Here is a 26,245-nt window from a genome sequence, read left to right as displayed (position 1 = left end):
CACCCCTGAGGACATGGTTTCCTGGTTGCTAACCAGAGGACTAGAGTACTGTTTCAGTAGAGCTCCAGCAAATCTCTACCCCATTTCTGACTGGAGTCTTTGGACTTCTTTTTCTCCTCCATGTCAACTGCCTCCCCCTCCCCAAACCTACATTTTAGTTCCCTTATGTGGTTTCCCCCCAGTAGTCCCTTGAGTGTAACAACTGCCTTGCCTGCTTGCATGTCTATCACTAGAGGTTAGCATTGGACCTGGCATTTAGTAAGAGCTTAATTAATGTTTTTATTATATTATTTTATTTTATTTTTATTTTTATTTGTTAATATTAATATTTGTATTATATTTTATTATAATTAATCTCTGCAGGTTTTAGGGACAAAAACAAAGGACAGTTAAAACTTACAGGAAACATTCAAGTGACATATGCATAAATCTTCCCAAGGAGTTATGTTTCTTGAATTACCTGGCAAATGGCAAAAGAATGGTCCTGGATTATTCTCTTAAGGGCTGATGCTTTCTCTTGAGATTTTACGTGACAAATGCTAACTCAAATTCCATAGGTGAAGTCGAATAAGTTTCTAAGACACATAGAGCCTAGCAGGGGATCAAAGATCTTACTTATTAATTCAGCTATTTAAAAATTACATATGCATATATGTATTTTACAAAAAGCAAAATTGATCACTTACGTCCCTCAGAGTCAGGATATCTCTTCCAATAACAAAACAAAACAAACAACACAAAAAACCACAGCTATATCCCTGTACACCAAATAAGAAACTGATGTATAAAACACAAGTCAGGTATAATGAAATGAATTATTGCAATCCAGATGTAGTAGACATGTATGACTGGTCCCTCATCTCTGATGTCACAGGCAGAGAAACACCAGAGATTGCCCAGGGGAACTCTTTCCCATCTCAGAATAGGATTGTCAAATTTTTATAAAAGGGCAGCAAAAGGTGATATCAGCTAGGAGGAGGAGAAAACTTACAGAGAGGCTCTTTGACTATGACAGAGTCTTTAAAAAAATCAAGTTACTTAACTTTATAATGTACATGCATGTTTCTTTGCATGTATGGGAGAGCCAGTATATCAGTCCCTGTTCCACATCTGGTACAATGGATCACTCACAGCCCAAAGGGTCAAATTATGATGAATTAAAACTCCAAGAGGTAGAGTTTCTGGGCGATTAACAATTAATTTATTAATTAGGCTAGCCAGTAATCAATTAATTGATGGTCAGTGGTTTTTCTTGGTAGCCAAAGTAGCCAACGGAGACCCTGAAATGCTTTAAATCCCTTCTGAACGGGAACTTCCCTGACAGGTGGAAATCAACCTTGATTAGTGGACATTTGATGAGAAGGTGGGCTAAAAGTCTTCAGCTCCATTAGCTGGGAACTTGGCTTGATCATGAGACTCAACAGCCTCCAGCAATCTGGATAGGGGAGCCATTTCCATCCAGACCTCTCTGGCTTGTTTCCTCCTTCAGAAACTTGGTTACCCTAACCTCTAATGGATGGAAACAAGGACAGGGGCATCTTCCCCCAGGCAAAAGCTCCCCCAGATTGGATTCTGTTTGTACTCTAAACAGAAATTAGGTCTCCCAGTTGGGTGGGGTCCTGACTAAAGTTAATGAGCAAGTACTTTGAGGTTTAGAAGCAATTTCACCAGTCATCTGTGAGACTGACTGACCTTTTCAGCAGTTGGGCTGGCCAAAACATAATAAAAAGGGGAAAAAAATGTGGATCACAAGTTGATAATTATTTATTAATACAATGGTATAATATTAATTTCTCTGAAAATGAAGTATTTTTACCCAAAGCATATTTCAATACCCTCAGGTAAAAGTAATTTCTGAGATATTTAATAAGCAGTTCAGATAAAAGCCACATCAAGGTGGTTCCTTGAATCAGGAGGTCTCTGCCAAATTTTAGAAACCACTTTTTTATTCTTCTTGCCCCAAAGACCCAAAGACTGGGTCTGAGATCAGTTCACCTGGAGGCAAAGTTAACCTAAACTGCCTCAGAGTGAGGACCCAGCTTCCTTGCTCACAATAGTATGGAGGTGTGATAGGTTAAAACAAGTCTCAATGAATTATGTCAGCTGGGGTGAGGGAGACTTTGTCCTTGACATATTCAGGGCCTCTTGCATACTCTGGGCCCAATGTTTCTGGAAAATGTGGCAACTAAAAAGGACAAGTCCAGAGGACCCCTTAACAATTTATATATGGGGGAGTAGTAGGGCAGCTAGGTGGCCAAGTGGAGAGAGCACCAACCCTGAAGTCAGGAGGACCTGAGTTCAAATCCGGCCTCAGATCAAACACTTGACACTTACTAGCTGTGTCACCCTGGGCAAGTCACTTAACCCCAATTGCCTAAAAACAAAAAATGAAAAAAACAAAAAAAATTTATATGTCAGAGTGTTATGCAATATTATAGATATGCAGTGTGTGGTGATTAAAATTGACTTTCAAATTAAAGTCCCAGTAGTTGAAATAATATGTACATATACGCCTCAATAAGGAGATACACATGTATTATGTATAGAGAACTGTTGTTTCCCCTGCAGCTTTGTTATACTTAGTAAAGCTATTTATTTAAAGAAATTACAAGAATGCTCCCATGTATCCCTAATTCCTGAGATTATTAAGTGATCCAGTCAAAAGAAGTCATGCAATAATTTTCCTGGGACACTTAAAAAATTAATAGAGAAGCTGGGAATAGAATATATATTGAATGTCTATGGAAGAGGATAAGGTAGTGTAGTGTTGTGTCAGACAGTTGATAAGCCTTTATTAAGCACTTAATACTTGTCAAATCTTGTGCTAAGCACTAGGGATACAAAGAAAGGCAGTAACATTCTCTGCCCTTAAGGAGCTTTCATTCTAATGGTAATACAGCAAATAACTAGATACAGAAAAGATATATTCAGAGTAGATGGGTGGCAATTCAAGAGAGGAAGGTTATTAATCATTAGGAAGCTAGGTGGTGCAGTGGATAAAGCAGCGGACCTGGAGTCAGGAAAACTTGTCTTTGTGAGTTCAAATCTGGCCTGAGTCACTTACTATCTGTGTGACCTGGGCAAGGCACTTAACCCCAATTGACTCCAAAATACAGCAACAACAATAAACTGGGAGATGCCTTTTGCAAAAGTTAGTATTTGAGCTGGATTTTAAAAGAAACAAAACTAAGAGGCAGAGGAGAACATTGTGGGTAGGGGCCACAGCCAGTGTCATGCAAAGGGATGCAAAGGAGAGTAGAGATGATGTCATGTTCAAAGGAGAGCAAGTAGGCCAGTGCTGCTAGATCATAGAGTGGTTGGAAGGTAGAAAATTTCAAGAAGTCGGGAAAGATAGAAAGAAGTCAATTGTGAAGAGCTCTAAATGCCCAGCAGAGAACCGGTTATTTGATCCTGGAGCTGACTGGATAGGGGAGAGATAGGGTTCGGTGGGATTTGAACTCAGGTCTTCCTGATTTGGGGCAGTTAGGTGGTGCAGTGGATACAGCACTGGGTCTGGAGTCAGGAAGACAAGTTCAAGTCCAGCCTCAGACACTTACTGTGTGACCCTGGGCAAGTCACTTTTCTTCATCTGTAAAACGAGCTGGAGAAGGAAACGGCAAACCACTCCATTATCACAACATACACAGTTAAGCTAAGTTGAAGAGACAGGGCAACTTGAAAGCAAGGTAGACTGAGATAGAAATGATTAAATGTAAACATTCAATAAAATTTGGGTTGGGCCCAAGCACTAAGGAACCCAAAGTAGAAGCTTGGGTGGATCCATCACAAGTCCTGGGTGTGGTAACCCAAAATAAAAATGGTTTCGGTGGATCCAGGATGTAGGGGAATAAACCCCCACGCCACCACTACCACCTTCTAGCCATCTTCACCTTTCCTAAATGTTACTGGAGTCAGTCTTTAATCATATAAGGTTAGATTGAAACAGTATACCACTTTTTCCCAAACAATAAATCCTTTTCCCTGCATATGCTTCAATTTGCCATCTAAGTCCACCTCTATGTGGATGTGGATAGCATATTTCATTAAGAGTCCTTTGGAATTGTGGCTGGTCATTCTGTTTTTATCAGAGTTAGAAATGAGATTCTATGATTGTAAGATACAGATGAGAAGACACTGCCTGAAACTATAGTAACTCCAAACCAAATGGTCTAAAAAATATGAATTTAATGAAAGTGACATCAAGCCTGGTACTATTTCTGAAAGAACTCCAAAATAACTATCTCAAAACTCAGGAATCACCAAGTTCATCTCCTTTATCATTTCTTACAGCACATGTAGTTTTGTATCACATTCATGTAACTTATTCAGCCATTCCTCAAATGGTGGGCATCCCATGAATTTCCAATTCTTTGCCTCCACAAAAAGAGATACTATAAACATTTTTATGCATCTGAGTTTTTTCTTTTTTCTCTGATCTGTTTGGGGTATAGAACTAGTGTCTGGGTCAAAGGGAAGGGACAATTTCCTACCTTTTTGCAGAGACTACTCTACTTAAGAGGAAGAAATAGCACCATAGCCAATGACATTAATTGACCCTGAAAGCAAACAGAAGCTCCACATCACATGCACAAGGGGGCAAAGCCTGGCAGTATCTAGAGGAGCAAACAAAGACCACATCCCCAGTAACATTGTTGTCCTGAGCCGTTATTCCCTAGGGATATGCCTCTCCTTCTATGACCTATACTCTTACCACTGATAGTGTATGGAAATTTATGAAGGGGTATGCCCCAAGTTGATATGGGAAATGCTTTATTGGATCTTTCCTCATTGATACTACTTTATTAAACTCCTTTGCTTATATGTCCAAAACTGATTAAAAGAGAGCCTATATAACCAACCAAGCCTGCAGGAAGGTTAGAGATGAGCGTGGCATGCTACATTCTTCCAAATCCAAGTCTGGAATTGGGGTAGTGGTAAAACAGCAGCCCCAAAGATGCATTACCAGTTTCCCCTTTTTGTATAGGGAAGTCTCATCCCTGATGTGAATTAAAAGTTCTCCTTCCGATATGAACAGGCAGTTCTCAGATGAAGAAATTAAAGCTATCTATAGTCTTATGAATAAATGCTCTAAATCACTATTGGTTATAGAAATTCAAACCAAACCAACTCTGAGGTACCATATCACATGACAAAACAGGAAAATGATAAATGCTGGAGAAGATGTGGGAAAATTGGAACACTAATGCATTGTTGGTGGGGTTGTGAAATGATCCAACCATTTTGGAGAGCAATTTGGAACTATGCCCAAAGGGCTACAAAAATGTACATACCCTTTGCCAGCAATAGCACTTCTAGGGCTATATCCCAAAGAGATCATACAAATGGGAAAAGGACCCACATGTACAAAAATATTCATAGCAGCTCTTTTTGTGGTGGCAAAGAATTGGAAATTGAAGTTGTGGTATATGAATATAATGGAATACTATTATGTTATAAGAAATGATGACCAGGCTGACTTCAGAAAAACCTGGAAAGACTTGTATGGTCTGATGCAGAGTGAAGTGAGCAGAACCAGGAGAACGTTGTACACAATAACAGCCACGTTGTGCGATGACCAATATTGATAAACTTAACCCTTCCCAGCAATATAAGGATCTAAGACATCTCCGAAAGCCTCGTGATGGGAAATGCTATCCACATCCAAAGAAAGAACTATGAAAGTTGAATTGCTATTTTTTTTCTCTTCTGTTGAGTATTGTTTCCTCTTCCTGGTGGTTCCTCCTGTTGGTTCTAATTTTTACTTACAACATCATTAATGTGAAAATATGTTTAATAGGAATGTATATGTATAGCCTATATCAGATTGTGTGCTGTCTTGGGGGGTGGGGTGGGTAGGAAGGGGGAGAAAAATTTAAAACTCAAATGCATATGGAAGTGATTGTTGATAATTCAAAATAAATTATTTTTTTTAAAAAAAGTAGATTTCCAGGGAGGAGCTGAGTGATTTTTTTTTTGAAAAGGGATAGTAGGCCAAGTAAGTTTGGGAATCTTTACACAGCTTCCTTTTGAGTGTTGTAAATTAGATTGTAAATTCCTTGAGGGTAGGAACTGTCTTTGTTTTTATTTGTATTTGTATCTCCAGAGCTTAGCAGTGCTGCACATATTAGGCACTTAATAAACGTTTATTGAGTGACTGAAAAAAAAAGTTCTTCCTTTTTGGTGGTAATTGATGAGAAAGAAGGCATTGTTTGCTACCTCCATTTCCAGATCAAAGCTCTGGTATCTTTTTGTGCAGTAAGCAGTTGAAGGGAACTGGAGTATAAAAATGTAACATTCCCAGATTTATTCAAGATTGGCTAAGAAGGGGGCTTTGTAGGGCCTAATCTATGATTTCAGTTGCTAGGTGTTCATTTGAATACAGACACTTGATCAATGAGGTTATTATTGGGAGAAGAGATGGAGGACTTCTCCCAACTTCATTGTCTGGACTTCTTCCCCTCCTCCTAACCAGCTTCTATATCACCCCAAAAGTATCTATACCTTGAGGCCCCAATTTCCTGATTGATGACTACATGACTAACAAACATAAAGTATCAAAGTCAACATAAGTCTCTGTCATTTATTCTGTCATGTTTTCATCATTATGGTCTTTCCATCCAAACAAATCATTTTAGATGTACTTCATTAGGAATAGGAAGGCCATTGACAGCAGCCAGAATACTTTCAACCATATTTTCCTTAATGAGATGTAGACATTGATGAGTCACGCCTCCCAGATGAGGTGTTAAAATTACATTTTTCAACTTTAATAAAGGATGAGATCTGAAATACAAATGCATTAAAAATTATTTAGGTTTCATTGTTTTTTAAAAATTATTTTGTTGTAGTTACATTTTTATAGTTGTGGGAAGATAAAAATTTGTAGGATGTTAAAAATGAGTACAAGAAAATTCCATTTGATTCATGGAGTAATAATGGAATCTTAGAACCAGACAAAACCTTAAAGATTGCCTAGTCCAGTATTCTTGTTTTACAGATGAGGAAACTAGAAGCTCAGAATAAGGGCACAATGCAAGAACCCAGAACCCCTGGCTCCTAAGTCAAGGCTCTGGTAGACTGCTATTATCTTCAAAGTTACCCAAAAGGGATAGAATGCTAAGTGAAAACTAGGTATAATTTGAAGAGTTAAGTGTAAGGGCATGCATTCAAGTGCAATAAATGAACTATTCAAAATGGGTTGAGGTCCATGTAGCTTGTCAAAAGTTCATAAGAAAAAAATCTGAGCTTCCACTCTCAATTCTAGTTGCTCACAAACTTAGTAAGCCAACAATGTGATGGGGCTTTTCATAATTTTTAAAAGGTTAATACAACTATTGGCTGTATTCATAGAAATATAGTACTAAGTATTGAGAAATAATAATCCCATCATACAGTACACTAGTCACATTTCACATGTTCAATTCTTGCTGCCCAATTTTAAGAGGGATTTCAACAAACCAAACTGTGTCCAGAACATGGTGACCAGTAGGGCCAGGGGTTTGTAAACTATCACCTGAGGAAGAGTTAAAATTAATGCAGGTAATTAGCCTGGAGAAGAAAAGACTAAATAGAGACACAAAATCTGACTTCAAATATTTATAGTATTAATAGATGAAGTAATGCATTCGTTTTATGTTATTAATGATGGCAAAGCTAAGACTAATAGATGGAAGGGACAAGTCTGTTAAATTTTAATTATAGACATAGAGTTTGAAGAGTTGTGCTACAAATGTAAGGTATTAGTATAATTTTGTTACCTTTAACAAAAGATGAGGGGGCAGCTAGGTGGCACAGTGGATAGAGCTCCAGCCTTGGAGTCAGAAGGACCTGAGTTCAAATGTGACCTCAGACAGTTGACACTTAACTAGCTATGTGACCCTGGGCAAGTCACTTACCCCCCCCATTGCCTCACCAAAAAGCAAAACAAAACAAAAACAAAAACAAAACATGAGATCTGAAATACCCTACTTTGAAAAATGCTGTATCAGCTTTATTGGTTTCTTTTAGAATTATTAACAAATTATAGTTATATTTTTAAAACTGATACATAGATAAAAATGTAGAAGATTGAAAAAGAATTCAAGAAAATCCCATTTGATTCATGGAAAAATCATCCAATCTTAGAACCATACAGGACCTGAAAGATTTTCTTGTCCAGAAGTTCTTAAAGTATGGTCTGAGAGCCCTCTGAAAGTTCCTGAGACCTGTTTGAGGCATCCACAAGGTCACAGCTATTTGACTATTAAAATATTATTTTTCTGTTAAAATACTCCTTCATTTTCCAACTCCAAATCTGTAAGAAGCAACCAAAACAAAATGTTGAATACATAAACATATATAAAAATCCAGTTGTCTTCTATTGAGTCAGACATTGAAGAGATTTCCAAAAACATGGAAAATAATGCCACTTTTCCAAAAAATTTTTTTGTTTTATAAAATGTTATTTTTCATAAAAGTATGTAATTTATGTTAACATGTCTTGGGTTTATTGTTATTTTTTAATGAATTAATAAAGATTTTATAATTTTTATGAGTTTTAGTGTCAAATATAGTAAGGTATTAATAGATATAACCATCAATTATTTTAAGCACCTAATGAAGTACTGAGACGAAAAATTTTCAGAGACACTGATCTAGTCAAATGTTTTCATTTTTCAGGTGAGGAAATTATGTAGTCAGCCTGGAGAAGAGAAGGCTAGAGACACAAAATTTGATTTCAGAAAGTTTGAACTATATATAGATGAAATGATAGATTTATTTTGCTAAAAATGACAGAACTAGAACCATTGGGATGAAGTGACAAGAAGTTATTTCTTATAGTGAGCCAAAAATCTGTTTAAATATTAGAACTGTTTAACAGTTGAATGGACTGACTCATAGGAGTATCAAACAAGTCATTGCAGATACTCAGTTATAAGCCGGGCAAATAACTCTCAGTGATACGATAGGAAGAATTCCTATCTTGGGTGGGAGATTGGATAGTCAAAAGTCAATGAACATTTATTAAATGCCCACTATATGCCAGGTACTCTGCTAAGTGCTGGGGATAAAAAGAGGAAAAAAAGAAAGTCCATGCCCTAAAGAGCTAGTAATCTGATGGGAGAAGAAAACACAAAAAAGAAAGATAGAAAATGTGTTTGGGAGGGAGGGGAAAAGGTATTTGATCTGGGGACATGAAGAAGTTGGAGAAGGCCCAAAGATGGCAAGCCAAGTAGGAAACCAGGATTAGAAGACCTCTAAACCCTGTAGGTCTATGTGTGAGATATCAGCCAAAGAAAACTTTTATCTTCAAACATGGTTTGGCAACTTTCCTTCTATTTTTATTTTTCAAAAAACTTTTTTTTTTTTGGTGAGGCAGTTGGGGCTAACTGACTTGCCCAGGGTCAGACAGTAGTAAGTATCATGTGACTGAGGCCAGATTTGAACTCAGGTCCTCCTGACTCCAAGGCCAGAACTCTATCCACTGCATCATCTAGCTGCCCCCAAAAAACTTTGCGGAAACAATTTTGTTTTGTTTTGTTTTTACCTTGGCAGGGGTTCAGGGTAAGTCACATCTAGTCCTGCAGCTTTAATAATCCTGGTTTGAAGAGCTTCAACTAGGGCATCTTGATCAACCAGTTGACCTGCATTAATATAACAGTATCTTTGTCACTATCATATAGTTAGACTATATATAATAGGGAAGGAATGTCTTTAAAACTGTATAGTTATCCATGTCCTAATTGACCAAATAACAGAAACTCATAAATAGTAGATTACATAAGATCAAAAGACAGTGATACAAAATTTAAAATGGAGCTTAGAAAACAATAAATATGGCCGTATAACAGTGCAAACAGATATTTTTTATGACTCAAGAGGAACTTCACATTTAAAACTTAGTTGAGAGGAAGAATGTTCTAGTGGAAGGAAGATCAGCCTTAGAAATGAGACTTGGATTTTTATTCAGTTTCCCTCACATTGCCTAGTGTGTGTCTGTGAGTGAGTCACTTAATTTCTGGGTTTTCAGTTTCCTCATGTACAAAATCAGGTTGGGAGGAAAAAATGAGATAATGTGTATAAAAGTGTTTTGCAAATCATAAAGTGCTAGAAAAATGTCAGCTACTGATTATGACCATTGAATATCATAGATTTAGAACTGAAACGGATAGATCTCAAAGGTCATGTAGTCCAATTACTTCATTTTGCAGATATTGAAACTGGTGGTCAAAGAGGTTAAGTGACTTGCACAGGGTCATACAACCAGAAAGTGTCTGAGATAGGATTTAAACCCAGGTCTCCCTGACTCCCAATCCACTAGGTCATGATGCCTCTCATTTCCTTTTAGGTTCAAAATGCTATGCCCATAGCCCATCAAGTAGTGATTAAGTGGAGAAAGAAACTCTTCTCCTTTATGCTTAGAACCTTCACAGACTTGCAAAAGGTTTGTGATGCTCTTTCTGAATGTCCATGAATATTCAGGAAATGCCTAACTCCAAAACTTAGAATAAGAAAGCTTAGTGAGATGCTCTGATAAGGATACTTTTCTTTTGAAGACCAATTCCTTAAAATATTGTTCTTTTGTTTGTTGTAATAACAATCTCCTAATAATAGTTTCCAGAACTGAGATTATTTACATTATACTTTAATGCATCTTCCATGAGGAATAGGTTTCTACTTACCTAAGATGGTCACCTAGGCACTAGGGATAAAGAATGATATCATACAGAATGACAATGCTACATATATTTATATTTTATTTATACAATTATAAAGATTATATAGTCATATACTTTTCTTTATGTTATCATAATATTAAATTCTTAATTTCCAAAGATATTTTACCTTTATTAATATTTGTGAGTTATAATTACAGATATTATCTTTACTATATATACATGAAGGAATGAAAGCACAAAGATTATTCAAGGTCATAGTTAACAGCAGAGCCAATCCTAGAATTCTGTCTTCCAGACTCCACTATCTGCTTTCTGATTATCAATAAACTAATATTGACGCATGCAATCGCCATTCCTTTCAATTATGTCATTTCAATGTCAACAAAACTTTGTCTCTCTATAGTAAACTCTGTTAGAGTTCTCAGTTTTATAAGTTCAATAATCAACCCACGATTTACTTTTGTCTACTATGTGTAGATATTTAAATAAGGTATTATAAAAATGTTAAGGAAGAAAAACGAAGATTTTGCTGAGAAAATAATGACTAAACACTGAGAAACATATACTTAATTGAACTTAGAAGATACCTAACATGGTACAGTTCTTTCACACTAAAGGTATAAAAAAAATCTGAATTTTAAAAAAAAATCTTTTTCTTGACTTATTAATAACCTGTGTTAAAATACATTCACAAAAAGATCAAGAATTCTTATAAGAAGGTACATTGTAACTCCCTTGTTTACCAATCTACGTTATACTTTGAACCAAGAGACTGCAAGAGAAGATTTATTGAGATTTACTGCTGCATCATTTCAGTGAAGGAGAAAAACGTCATTGTGGTAGGCAAATCTTGTAGTATCTGTTACCTCGGCCAATGTTAACAAGAGAAGCGGTGGGTTTCATTAGTCCTAGTTCCCTCTTTCCAATCAACTTATGAGTCTGGGGTGTCAGACTGACGGCCAGCATTACAAAGTCTGATTGCTGCAGCAGCTCATCCAACTGTGCACAGTAATGGGCTCCAACTGCCTGTTCCTCTTCCACCTTCCTGTCAGAATTAACCAAGAAAAAGTAAAGTGAGTTCTCTAATCAGAGACAGCCCAAGATGCCCAAAGAAACCTCAAGTGACCAAGAACAAAATCAAGGGAAAAGTCACTGAAAAGGAACCTAAAACAAGGGGAAAATGATTTAGTCACATTATTTAATCTAAGGGCTGACAATTAAGTTGAGATTGGATAAATGAAGCGTGGAGGCAGTGTGTTACAGTGGGGAAAGCAACAGATTTACAATCAGAAAAACTGTCTTCAAATCCTAGCTCCAATTGTCTTGTAAATCAAAGGGACTTTGAAATAAAAAGGATGGGAGAGGGAGAAAACAGCCTCTGCATATTCACCAAGGCAGATATCATAGAGTAATAGTTCTCAAAGTGTGCTTTGTAGAAACTGTGGGATTCCCAACACCCTTTTGTGGGGAAGGGTGGTCCAAAAAGTCAGAACTACTTTTTATAAGACATTATTTGCTTTTAAAATACTCCTCCCTTTTACAACTATATATCTGGAGGAACAGGATAGGTAAAGAGGGATGGAAGTAATGCTGGATATTAAGAAGATATACTTTTGAGGGAAAATCCAGGAACTGAAATGGGAAAGGAAGAGAAGAATGATGGAGAACATCTGGCTGAAAGTCCACAGAGAAACAGGAGGAATTTTATTTTTACATTGCGATATGGCACTTAATGGAATCATTGATTTCATTCAGAGAGGCAAAGCTTCACTTAAGTTTGGAAATTTATTTTTTGGAAGTTTTACCTGCGGTTCCTATTGTGATACAGAATCTTCATTTCAAATCCTTTGGCTCGCTGAGCAATCTTATAGCCAATATTGCCCATACCTATGATTCCCAGAGTAGATCCAGTCACTTCTTCTCCCATGCAGTTAAAAGAAAAGTGCTTTGTGTCTGGTGAAGTAGCTACCTCATTCCCTAAAAGTCCAAGGTGCAAAAGTGAGCCATGAAACTGTCTCCACGATTTCTATTTTACTTTTAAGACAAAGAAATGAAGAAACAAGTTGTGATTTGCATCCTGCCATATAATCTCTGATAAAATGAGTTGTTCTGAGAACTCATGCTCCAGAACACATGACGCATCCATTTCTACATGAAATAAAACAAAAGTTTCAGCAAAAAATAAACCATCACATATTGGGAACAGGTAATAGTCTTCCTCATAGTATAAATCAGAATATCCTGGCAAAAAAAAGTTACGTTATGACATTTATTCTAAACTAGCAATCTTCTGTCAAAAAAAGGCTGGGCTCTTAACCATGGGTCTGGGAACTTGCTTTAAAATTTTTTAATAACTATTTCAATACAATTGGTATTTTTTGTGATCCTATGTATTTTAATTTGTTCATTTAAAAAACATTCTGAGAAGGGTTACATAAGCTTCATAAGACATTATCTAGGAATCAGGACAATATGAAAAGGATTTATATTTAAAAATATCAGTCTGAATATTTTTTCATTATTTTTACAAATAAAGTCTTCCTAGTTATCAATTACCATGAAATTAAATGGCTTAAAAGGTCATTTTACCTTCTAATATTCTCCGGGCTGATGCCAGAAGTAGGGCCATTCCCATATCTGCAGTGCTGTTAGTAACAGCATGTGGAGTGTTGGCCAATTTCACACCAAAGCTGGCAATCATGTTCAGGTCCAGATGATCCAGGCCTGCTCCTGGATTTACAATAATCTTCAAGGTAGGTAAGCTCTGCAGGAGCTCCTGGTCAATATGTGGTTTCCCTCCCCATATATATATTGCTTGTATCTTTTGACTGAGATGTGTTTTGTTTTCAAGAAATTCTTGCATGGTGATAAGATTAAAATGTTTCTTAAGATCTTCTACATGATCTTCATTCACACCATAGGGTCCTTCAAAATCCCTTATCAAAACACAAGGTAGCTTTTGATCTTGCATGACCTGTGGAGAAAAATAAAGGGTCTCTCTAGTAAAGGGAAAAAAATCTTCAGGAGTATAGAGTGTGTTCTTCAGTTAATCATTGACTTCCTGAATTACAAGAATGGAATAGAATTGTTTGGAGGTTTTAACAAAATTTCTAGAATAGCTCAGAGGTCCCTAGGAGCTCATACTACCTTAAATGTACATTTGTCCTTTGCTTTCTCCCACCTTGGCCTTTCTCTGTTCTAAAACTAGCCATGTGATTAAAATGAAGATTACTTTCATTGTCTTTTAAATTTACTAAATAAGATCTCGTGTTAAAAGTCAACAAATAAGAAATTCTTTTTTTTAAGCATAGCTAGCAAACAATTTTGGCCTTTGTCTCACTGGCCCTTGATGGAAAAACAATTTTTTTCCTATGGAATTTATATAAGATTCAGTTGAGGATATGAAGTATAACATAATTATCCACTTGAAAATTTCTTCAGATTATAATAAACAGGACATATAGTAATCAGAATATATTTAATCAATGGGAACAAATGTTTATTTGTAAACCCTTAATGAAAAGCTCACCTTTATTTTGTTCCTCTGACTTCAGAGTTAGTGATCTCTCCAGTGTCCTACATTGCTTTCATGGTACTAACACAGAAAATTGTGTCTGTCAGTGTAGATAATACAAGTTATGGATTGAGCATTCAATTTTTGAAATTAAATTTTGAAAGCCAAAAGCTTGCTTGTTAAGCAAGAGCTTAACAAAATTGAAAGCAAGAAAAGCGCCAATCATGTTGATAAATAAAATGAAGAGCTGCTTAAAATTTAAAAACACTAATTAAACACTAGTGTGTTTTAAAAAAGAAAATGAAATTGTTTTAATCAAAAGTGAATAAAGAATTCATGACAAATGAAGATGAAATAAGCAGTCAAAAACTATTTTGTCTAATTCTATGGCAAAAAAAAGATAACAGAGAAAATGGATGAATACAAAAACAAAATATGCAAATTAACAGAACAAGTTACAGAGACAATCTAAAGACAGAATTGGATGGATTTCATAGTGAATTCTATCAAACATTCAAACAACAATTAATTCCACTATTACACAAATTATTTACAGAAATAAGGACCTGGGGAAAGGATCCCTTCTAGACTCTATGATACAAATATGGTATTGACAACTAAACTAGGTAGAGACAAAGCAGATTTTTAAAAAACCCTATAGACCAATAAACCTAATGAACATCAAGATTAAATGAAATATTGTCAAGGAGCCTACAGTGATTTCTCAAAAGATAAGTCATCAAAGACTATAAACATAAAGTTTTCAAAGGATGAATTGCAAACAATCATAAGAAAGAATTCTCCAGATTGCTAGTAATAAGAGAAATACAAAGCAAAACAACCTGAAGGAAGTTATTAATAAGAAGAAAGTCCCTATATACACCAAAATATTTATAGCAACATTTTCTGTGATAGAAAAAAATAGAAACAAAGTAGATGGCCATTGATTGGGGAATGGCTAAAGAAATTGTGGTACATGTATATAATGGAATGTTACTGTGCTGTAAGAAATAATGTACGTGATGAATACAGAGAAGCGTGGAAAGACCCACATGAACTGATGCAGAATGAAGTAAGCAGAGCTAAGAAAATGACATACACAACATCCACAACAATGTAAATGGAAAGAACAGCCACATAACAAAAAGTAAAAAAATAAATAAATAATAAAATAATATAGATCAAGGATGACTTGAATGAAGAGATATGAAGACATCCCCCAACCCATGTCTTAGTTGAAGTAGAAGGTCCATAGATGTTACACGTTACACATCTTCAGATTTTTTAAATATATTTATCAGTTGAGTTGATTTTTTTTTTACTCTTTAAAGATATACTACTTGTTATATGGAATATCTCTTTGGGAGGAGAAAGGTAAGGATAGTGGGGATAACTATGATGTAAGAAACAGAACACCTTAATAAAATGTTATTTTTTAAAAAGACTATATTAACATAACAAAATGACTATAAGCTATGACCTTCTTTGGATTTATGCCAAGAATGCATTCTTGGGTTGGTTCAATATAATAAAAGGTATAAGCAGATTATACAATATTATTAACAAAAACACATTGTTATACCAACAGAAGCTGAAAAATCCAACATCAATTTCAAGTAAAAATGCTTTTAAAAATATAGGACTAAATGGGTCTGTCCTTAATATGGTGAGTAGCATTTATCTAAAACCCAGAGGCAATGTTATATGTAATGGAGAAAGGTAGAAGCCTTTCAAATAAAATCAGGTATAACACAAAGATATTTATTATTATTATTATTACTTAACATATGGCTAGAAATCCTAGCCATGAAAATGTCAAGAAAAATGAATCAAAGAAATACACACAAGCAAAGAAAAAAGAGAACTATTACTTCCTGTAGAAGATACTATGAAGCCCCAAAGAGTTGACAAAAATTAATTGAAACAATGGCTTCAGCAAAGTTGCAGGATATAAAATAAATAATAACAATAATAATAGTACCTAACATGTATATAGGTCTTACTATGTGCAAGGCATTGTGCTAAGTGCATTGTAATGATCTTATTTGGTCCAAATAGTAATCCTGGGAGGTAGATATTATTATTATCTTCATTTTACATATGAGAAGACTGTAACAAAGAAAGGTCAAGTGATATTCTCAAGGTCTCATAGCTAGCAAATTTCTGAGGATGGAAATTGAAATCAGGTCTTTCTTACTCTTGGCCCAGTACTCTATCCCCTGTACCACTGAGTTGCCATGGAAATCAACATCATTTCCTATATTACCTATAAATCTCAATATAAGAGAACTTCCATGTAAAAATAATTATATGACATATAAAATACTTGTGACTTTAGCTACTAAAATACACACAAGAACTATATGAACACAAAATATGCTTTAAGGGGAAAAAACTAGACCTAAATACTTGAAGAAATAACTAATGTTTCATGGATAAGGTAAGTTAATATAACAAAGATATTACCTAAGTCCACTTGTTTATTCAGTGCCATACTAATCAAAATTTTTTAAGATTACTTTATAGAACTAGAAAAATGATGAAATTCATCTAGAGCAGCAATCAGCAAATTACCTGCCAGACAGATCTGTCCCACTGCATATTTTTGTATGGCCAGTGAGCTAAGAATGGTTTTTAAATTTTTGAATAAAGTTTTATTATATTTTTAAAATGCAAAAGCTATTCTTAGCTCTACAAAAATAGGTAAAGTGGATTTTGACTTTGGGCTATAGTTGTCTGACTCCTGAGCTAAGGAAACAAAAGATTAAGGATCTCAAGGGAAATTAAGAAAAGGATGGGAAGTAATAGAGCCTAGCAGTACCAATTTCAAACTATACTAAAAAGCATTAATCAGCAAAAGGATTTGAGAGTGGTTAGAAAATAAAGAAGTTGAATATAAAATATAATACAAAACATACATAAAGAGGTTGAAAATAAAGAGTAGAACAGACTAGGTACACACGTTGAGGCAAAGCAATACAATAGCATGATATTCTGAAAAGCCAAGCTACTTGATAAGTACTGATTTAACAACTGCTGGAAGTAATGGAAAGCAGTTTAGCAGATATTGAGTATGGCTCATCAGCAGATCTCATTTCCAAGACAAATAAGGAACTGATTCAAACTTGTAAGAATAAAAGCCATTCACCTATTGATAAATGGTTAAAAATGTGAATAAGCAGTTCTTAAGAGAAGAAATCCAGTCAATAGCTCTACAAAAAAAAAATGCTCCAAATTATTACAAATCAGAGACAGGCAAATTAAAGCAACTTCAAGGTTCAACCTCATACCACTCAGACTGAAAAGATTACAAAACAAAAGAGAATGATAATTGTTAGAAGGACTTCAGGAAAACAGGCATATTCATTCACTCTTTATAGAAGTATGAATTAATTGATCCAGCCACTTTGGAAAACAATTTGTAACTATGCTCAAAAAAATCACTAAACAGTAATAAACTCTTTAACCTAACAATAACACAAATTGGCCCATACTCCAAAGGAATCAAAGAAAGAGGAAAGGGTTCCATATGTACAAAAATGTCTATAGCAGCTCTTTTTGTCCCCAATGGATAAATGGTCAAAAGATAGGAACAGGAAGTTCTCAAAGAAGAAAAGTAAGATATGAAAAAAATGCTCCAAATTACTAGTAATAAGGTTAATCCATGATTAAGCTTATATCTGAAGAGATAAGAGAGGGAAAGAATCCATACATCAAAGACAAAGTTCATAGCAGTCATATCTATTGTAACAAGGAACTAGAAATCAAGGAATGCCCACCAATTGAAGAATAGCTTAACAAATTTTGTCTTAAGAATTTAGTGTAATATTATTGCACCATAAGAAAAAAAGAAAGAGATGGTTTTAGAATAACTAGAAGACTTGAATGAACTGATTCAGAATGAAGTGAATGGAACAATGAGAACAATTTATACAATAACAACAACGTTATAAAGAAAAACAACTTTGAAAGACTTAAGAACTGTGACCAATAAAATAATCAACAATAAATTTAAAGGACTGATGATGAAGCATGTTACCTGCCTCCTGAAAAAGTGGTGATAGCCTCTAGATACCAAATAAGGTATAACTAAAGGCATTTTTAGCCAGTCAACAACAATTTGTTTTGTTTCATCATACATATTTGTTATAAGAGTCACTGAGTTCTTTTTCAGTTGAGGGAAAGATTGAAGGGGAAAAATTCAAACAAGTTAACCAATAAAAGAAAAAGAATTAAAGCAGGCCATTGAAGTGTTTTTTTTTTTAAGATACAGAAGAGAACAGAAATAAGGAAGGGCAGAGGAGTCAGAAGCAATCAGGACAGCTTTGAAAATATGAGATGAAGAGCATATTTAAAAGGAAAAGGAAGCTATAGAGAATATCAATTCACAGTTCCATGTATGACCATCTCTTTCTGTTTTACTATATATATGTGTGTATGTGTGTATATGTGTGTGTGTATGAAAATGCCCAAATCATTTGGTGTTTGTCAAGTTCACAAAAATAATTTTTAAAAAAAAATTTAAGCATCATTAATAAAAAAAAACAGATTTCAATAGTTTCCATTTCTAGTTCATTGTTAATACCTTTTGGTCATTTACTTGTTGGAGAATAACTCTTGGTCTTACATGTCTCGGATACTTAGGCTTTACCAAAGATATTTGATGCAATGACTTCATTTTACAAATAGTATCGTCTTCCTTATTCTAGCTGCACAGATTTGGTTCATGTAAAAGCCTTTTCATTTTATTGTAAGAAAAATTACTTTGTTATGCAATGATCAACTGTGAATAGCTTAGCTCTTTTGGGCAATACAATGATCTAAGACAATTCCAAAGGACTCATGATGAAAAAAGCTATCTACCTCCAGAGAAAGAAAGGAGCCTGAATGCAGATTAAAGCATATTATTTTTCACTTTCTTTTCTTTTCCTGTTTTTTTTCTTTCTGTGCTTTCTTTCACAACATGACTAATACAGAAATATGTTGTGCATGACTGCATATGTATCACATATATCAAATTGCTTACTGTCTCAAAGAGGGGAAAGGGAAGGAAGAGAGGGAGATAACTGAACTCAAAATTTTTTTAAAATGAATGGTAAAAATTATTTTTACATGTAACTGAGAAAAAAACAAAATGTTAATCAAAAAATTGTTTACATTGTCTTTTATGCTTACCTCTGTTCCATGTTTGGTTAAGAAGTCTCTCCCTAACCAAAGATCTAGTATGTACTTTACTCCAAATTCACCTCTTATCCTATAGGATTTCAGTACTTTACAATCTGCCTTCTAGGACTGAAAGTGTCTCTGCTAGGTAAACAACGCTCTTGTTCAGTCTTTTCAATCATGTTTTACTCTTCCTGACCCCATTTGGGGTTTTCATGGCAAAGATACTGGAGTGGTTTGCCATTTCCTTCTACAAAACAATGTTCTCTTAACTGCTGCTAAATAATAGGCTTTAGACAAATAACATGCAAAAGTAAATACTTTCAGTTTTTAAAGATCAAAAGATAAGGACAACAGCAAGACAGTATATTATACTGTTAAAACCTACACTTTGAAATTAGAGGGAAAAAAAGAATTCATACTTATTCTTTTGGTTTAACCAAATGATAATTTAGGTATTTGCAGCATGTGATACTGATGATTATAACCTGTGCTTTGGACTGCTTAGAGATTAACCTTTTTTTTCTTATTTGTAAAATGATTTAAGAATTAAAAAAAGAAAAGAAAATTACTTTTCGTTGAAATTGTCTTCAGGAACTTCAGAGTTCTAAAAGATATTATTTACTTGATGGTTCTGCAAAATTTCTATCCAAAGAGGAAAATGAACTGGAGGAAAAAAAAAAGAGAAGAAGAGTTTTATATTCAAGGAGGAGTTTTCTAGTAATGACTATGAGAGGGAGGGATTTGAAACTATAACCTATCATGTAGTAAAAAAGATCATTATCAAATACTACTACTTTTTTTAGTGAATGTGTTAGCTTTACCACAACTTCCATGAAACCATTGTTGAACCAGGAGGAAGCTTTATTACTGGCCTGGGAAGGCCAGGCATCCCACATGTGAGAACATGCATGTGAGAGCACATGTGTTGACAGATACACACCTTATTATTTCCTATTCTCGCTTTAAATTTCCTTCCCCTGTTTCCCCATTGGCTGGGTACTATAGAGGTTACCGCCTACAAAAAGTGCCTAATTTCTCATATGTGTCTCCACCCTGTTTACATCTCCCACTCCCCACAATTTGGCGACCCTGCCCTTATTTGGGTATGCCCACAACCCTTCTGCTTGGGATGTAGATATGTTAATCTACACCTAACCTCAGAACCGGTTTTTGCTACTTGGTCTATTCACCCACCAATTCTACTTTATGGCTTCCTTTGTTCAGCTTCCACCTAGCCCCTAGATGCATTTTTGTGGCAATGAGAACTAGCTATTTCTCACATTCCCTCCCATTTTAAACTGACTCCAATGTTGTCACATGGGCGTCCACCCCCAGATTGAGTGATATGCAAAAGCAACATCCCCAACCATTTTCCACAAATGAAACGTATTTGTTTATTACTAACTACTAAGCCAGAGAAATAAATGTCTTGAATCATATGCTTAAAATAAAAAAGCCCTAAACCTTTACTTTGTTGCTTTTTTAAGAAAAATGAACTTCTATGATTCTAAGATAGAGATGAGAAGACACTGCTTGAAGTTATAGTAACTCCAACCCAAATAGTCTAAACAAGCTGATAAAAAATATGAAATTAATGAAAATGACATCAATCTTGGTACTATTTCTGAGAAAACTCCAAAACAGCTACCTCAAAACTCACATATCATGGATCCCCTTCATCATTTCTTACATCACATTTAGTATTCCATAATATCCATATAACATAACTTATTCAGCCATTTCCTGATTGGTGGGCATCCCCTCAGTTTCCAATTCTTTTCCTCCACAAAATAGAGCTTCTTTAAATATTTTTACGCATCTGGGTCTTTGCTTCTATGTAGTGGCTGGGTCCAAGGGAAGGACAAATTCATATGTTTTTGCAGAGCCTACTCTTTTCAAGAAGAAGAGACAAGATCATAGCCAATGACTTTAAGCGACACTGAAAGGAAACAGAAGTTCCACAATCACATGCCCAAGGGGACAAAGCTTGACAGCATGTAGAGGAGCAATATCTCAAAAAGACCAAATCCCCAGTAACATTGTTGCCCTGACCAGGTGTTCTCTAGGGATGTGCCTCTACTCATATGACCTATACTCTTCCCACTGATAGTGTGTGTGCATTTAACAGAGGAGGAGGCCCCAGGTTTATCAGGAAAATGTTTTATTGCATCTTTGCTCACTGATGTTACTTTATTAAATTCCTTTGCTTATGTGCCCCAAAATGGTTAAAGGATATTCTGTATCATGAACGGAGGCTGTAGGAGGGTTAGAGATGGGGTGGGGTGCTACATTCTTCCAAATCCAAGTCTGGAATTGTGTCTTGTTGCAAAGTGGGCATAGTCAGACAGTTAACAAGCCTTTATTAATCATTTGATATGTGTCAAACCCTGTGGGAACCACTAAGGAGCCAAAGAAAGGCAATAACAGTGTATACCCTTAAGGAACTTCCATTCTAATGGGGGAACTAGGTACATAAAAACTTGGTCTGGGAGAGGAGTGTAGTTCAGTGTGGGCCACAGAGGCAAAGACAGGCCTCAGTGAACCTGGAGCAGGCCTTGGGGGACTGAGTCACAGGGAGCTGTGGTGGTTTCTAGACTCAACCCACAAATGCCAATGACAACTTAGAAGATCAGTGGGAAAGGTCTGCCAGACCTGGGTGAGAGAAAAGTGTGTAGCCTGAGGGCAGCAGCCACAGTGGCAGCAGTTGCTTCCAGAGCTCTTGGCCCACAGATGATGGAGAGATCAAGTAGCTGATCAAAGGCGGACTGCAGGGATCTCTTTGCTGGCACTGAGGCAGGATTCTCTTGCTTTGCCTGTGCTTGGATCTGGGTCACAGTTCTAGGTATCAGCCCCTGGGGCAAGGAGGAGCTCTGATGTGGTGGAGTAGGAATCCTCCTCACAGTTCCAAGGCAAAAAAGAGTGCTTGTTGTCACTCACAGACCAGAGCATAGGCCAGGAAAGGAGAAAACACTTCTTTTTTGATTATACCACCTTGGAAGAACTGAAAATTTACAAGTCCCTAGAAGTATCTCTGAAAACAGTTGTACAAAACTCCTAAAGCTTGGGACAGTACACTCCCCACACTGGAAGCAGAGCTCTACCTTAACAGAGAGTTAAAAAGTTAAATAATTGGCTGGGAACATGAACAAATAGAGGCAAAAAAACTCATAGAATCTTACTTTGGTGACAAAGAAGATCAAAACATACAAACAGAAGACAACAAAGCCAAAGCTCCTACATCCCAAGCCTCCAAGAAAAATGTGAGTTGGTCTCAGGCCATGGAAGAGCTCAAAAAGGATTTTGAAAATCAAGTAAGAGAAGTAGAGGAAAAACTGGGAAGAGAAATGAGAGTGATGCAAAAAAAAAATCATGAAAAACGTTTCACAGCTTGCTAAAGGAGACCCAAAAAAATACCGAAGAAAATAACACCTGAAAAAATAGACTAATCAAAATGGCAAAAGAGGTCCAAAAGGCCAATGAGGAAAAGAATGCCTTAAAAAGCTGAATTGGACAAATGGAAAAGGAGGTCTAGAAGCTCGCTGGAGAAAATAATTCCTTAAAAATTAGAATGGAGCAAATGGAAGCTAATGACTATGAGAAATAAAGAAATTCTAAAAAAAACCCAAAAGAATGAAAAAATAGAAGATAATGTGAAATATCTCACTGGAAAAACAACTGACCTGGAAAATAGATCCAGGAGACAGAATTTAAAAATTATTGGATCACCTGAAAGCCACGATCAAAAAAAGAGCTTAGACATCATCTTTCAAGAAATTATCAAGGAAAGTCCTCTGATATTCTAGAACCAGAGGGTAAAATAGAAATGGAAAGAATCCACCAATCACTTCCTGAAAGAGATCCCCAAAGGAAAACTCCTAGGAACATTAAAGCCAAATTCCAGAGTTCCCAGGTCAAAGAGAAAATATTACAAGCAGTCAGAAAGAAACAATTCAAGTATTGTGGAAACATAATCAGGCTAACACAAGATTTAGCACCTGATACATGAAGGAACTGGAGGGCTTGGAATATGATATTCTGGAGGTCAAAGGAACTAGGATTAAAACCAAGAATCACCTACTCAGCAAAACTGAGTGTAATCTTCAGGGAAAAAATGGATATTCAGTGAAATAGAGGACTTTCAAGCATTCTTGATGAAAAGACCAGAGCTGAATGTAAAATTTGACTTTCAGATATAAGACTCAAGAAAAGCATGAAAAGGTAAATGGAAAAAAGAAATCACAAGAGACTTATTAAAGTTGAACTGTTTCCATTCCTACATGGAAAGATAATATTGTTAACTCATGAGACCTTTCTCAGAACTAGGGTAATTGGAGGGAATACGTATAGACAGAGGGCACAGGGGGAGTTGTATATGAAGGGATGATTTCTGAAAAATAAAATTAAGGAGTGAGAGGGGATTATACTAGGAGAAGGAGGAAAGGGGAGGTAGAATGGGATAAATTATCTCACATAAAAAAGGCAAGAAAAAGCTTCTACAGTGGAGGGGCAGAGGGGGGAGGTGAGAGGGAATGAGGAAATCTTATTCTCATTGGATTTGGCTTAAGGGGGGAATAACATAAGTACTCACTTGGGTATGGAAATCTTTCTTACCCTACAGGAAAATAGTGGGGAAGGGGATAAGAAAGTGGGAGATAATATAGGGGAGGACAGGTTGGGGGAGGGGATAATCAGAAGCAAAAACTTTTGAGGAGGGACAGGGTCAAAGAAGAGAATAAAATAAATGGGGGGAGGGCAGGATGGGATGGAAGGAAATATAGTCTGTCACAACATGACTACTATGGAAGTGTTTTGCATGACTACACATGTATAACCTGTATCAAATTGCTTGCCTTCTCAATGAAGGTGGGTAGGGAGGGATGAAGGGAGAGAATTTGGAACTCAAAGTTTTAGAAACAAATGTTAAAAATTGTTTTCACATGCAACTGGAAAATAAGATATGCAGGCAAAGGAGTATAGAAATCTATCCTGCCCTATAGGAAAATAGAAGGGAAGGAGATAAGAGAAGGTGGGGAGTGGAGATAGAAGGGAGGGCAGATTAGGGGAAAGGGTATTCAAAATGCATGATGTCCTGGGGTGGGGAGAGGGACAAGATGGGGAGAAAATTTTTGACTCAAAATCTTGTGGAAGTGAATGTTGAAAACTAAAAATAAATTAATTTTTTAAAAGAATCAAACATTTGAAAATATGACCGATTCAAAAAAGGAAAAAGAAAAACAGCATGGCTTATTGGATAGAGAACTAGCCTTAGAGTCAGAAAGGGGATGGAGGAGAGGGGAGAAGCATTTATATAGTACCCACTATGTGCCAGGCACAAGACAGCTAGGTAGCACGGTAGATGGACTGCTGGGCTTGGAGTCAGAAAGATTCTTCTTCCTGAGTTCAAATCTGGCCTCAGGACCTTACTAGCTGTGTGACCCTGGGCAAGTCACTTAACCCTGTTTGTCTCAGTTTCCTCATCTGTAAAATGAGCTGGAGAAGGAAAATGACGAATCATTCCAGTATCTTTGCCAAGAAAATCCCAAATGGAGTCCTGAAGAATCAGACACAACTGAAAAATGACGGAAAAAACAACTTCCTTATTTAAGTTCTGAGCTTTATCTACTATAATAGCTCTGGATGCTAGTGTTCTCCTTCCCCAAACCTTCTATTAATTGTGTGTCTATGTGTATGTGTGTGTGTGTGTATAAACATACACACATATATACATAATTAATATCTACATGCATACACATATAAATAGACATATATGTGTGTATGCATGTATGTATTTTTATATGTATATTGTCTCTTCCCTTAGAATGTATGTTCAAGTGCCTGTTCACTTTTTGCCTTTGGATTCCTGGCACACAGCATTGTTTTGAACATAGCAAATCCTTAATAAATGTTTGCTAAAAGCAATTCGGCAAACACTACAGACAAAAAACAATCACACTATAGTTGGAAAGACTAAATATATGGTCCAAATGCAGTCATACATGGTAGTCCAGCAAACTGTCTTCATATTTTCCCCTATTTAGGACTTTTGTTACTAATCCGCTTGAGGCTTCCTTCTTTTATTCAATATGCATTTATTAAAGACCAACTTTGTGCAAATCCCAACTATTTACTATTTGTTTTCCAGTTGTCTAGTATCATGCATGGCACATAGCAGGGCTTAATAAATACTTATGGAATGAGTACAAAGTTCAGTCCCTGCCTAGAGACCAGCAGATGAAACTCCAAGTCAACCTAAGGCTAAGATTTATGATTTTTTTTGTTAACAAGTCTATTAGGTGAGGAAGCTAATGGGATTTCTTTACAATCCTTGCTTTCTCTAGCTCTCTCATTTTCAAGAATGAGGTCTGTACCTGTGAAACTGTCTCAGTGAAGGTGGAATGCATGGGTGACCACAGAGCAATTTCTCTGGATTTTTACAAAGGTCACATTCTGTGGGTTAGTCTTTGTCATTAATTTTCAACTAGGGCAGACATTCTTTTTATTTTTTTTTATTGGCAGTAAACTTTTTTTTTGTGCTGACAAGTAACTATGTAGAAACTAGGAGGGGTACCTATCAATTGTAATGGTTAAATAAATTATGGCATATGAATTTAATAGAAATTTTTTCAGAAAAAAACTGGGAATACTTGTATGAATTGATGCAGAATGAAGTGAACAGAACCAACAGAGCAATTACACAATAACAACAATATTATAAAGAGAAATAACTTTGAAAAAGAACTCCGATCAACACAATGAATGGCCACAATGCTAAGGGGCTTTTCCTGGGTGCAGAGTGCCTCCCTTCATATGTCCTTTGTAGTTAATTTGGGTATTTATAATAGTCAATATGACTTATTTTCTCAAAGTCGTTGTTAAAACAATATTGCTGTTACTGCATACAACATTC

At 35.8% G+C, this 26,245-nt stretch overlaps 1 protein-coding gene across 4 annotated transcripts in view; it reads right to left on the bottom strand.

Annotated features, from left to right (window-relative positions):
- Positions 1-6,566: 6,566 nt before the first annotated feature.
- Positions 6,567-26,245, bottom strand: part of LOC110208743 (glyoxylate/hydroxypyruvate reductase B-like) — a 32,652-nt gene continuing 12,973 nt past the window's right edge. Inside the window, exons 2-8 of one of the 4 annotated variants that reach the window (XM_078153559.1) lie at positions 19,908-20,001; positions 14,188-14,253; positions 13,248-13,632; positions 12,464-12,635; positions 11,525-11,703; positions 9,527-9,623; positions 6,567-6,783 (exon numbers count right to left, since the gene is read on the bottom strand). In XM_078153559.1, the coding sequence (XP_078009685.1) occupies positions 6,627-6,783; positions 9,527-9,623; positions 11,525-11,703; positions 12,464-12,635; positions 13,248-13,629 (987 nt within the window). In that variant the 5' untranslated portion in view covers positions 13,630-13,632; positions 14,188-14,253; positions 19,908-20,001 and the 3' untranslated portion in view covers positions 6,567-6,626. Of the gene's footprint in view, positions 6,784-9,526; positions 9,624-11,524; positions 11,704-12,463; positions 12,636-13,247; positions 13,633-14,187; positions 14,273-19,907; positions 20,002-26,245 lie in introns of those variants that run through there. The other 3 variants (XM_020986892.2, XM_020986891.2, XM_020986890.2) reach the window with 3 other exon arrangements.

Source organism: Phascolarctos cinereus, unplaced genomic scaffold, assembly GCF_003287225.1.
Source record: "Phascolarctos cinereus isolate Bilbo 61053 unplaced genomic scaffold, phaCin_HiC Scaffold_4;HRSCAF=312, whole genome shotgun sequence".
Lineage (NCBI taxonomy): Eukaryota > Metazoa > Chordata > Mammalia > Diprotodontia > Phascolarctidae > Phascolarctos > Phascolarctos cinereus.
This window is presented reverse-complemented; position numbering and strand designations above follow the sequence as displayed.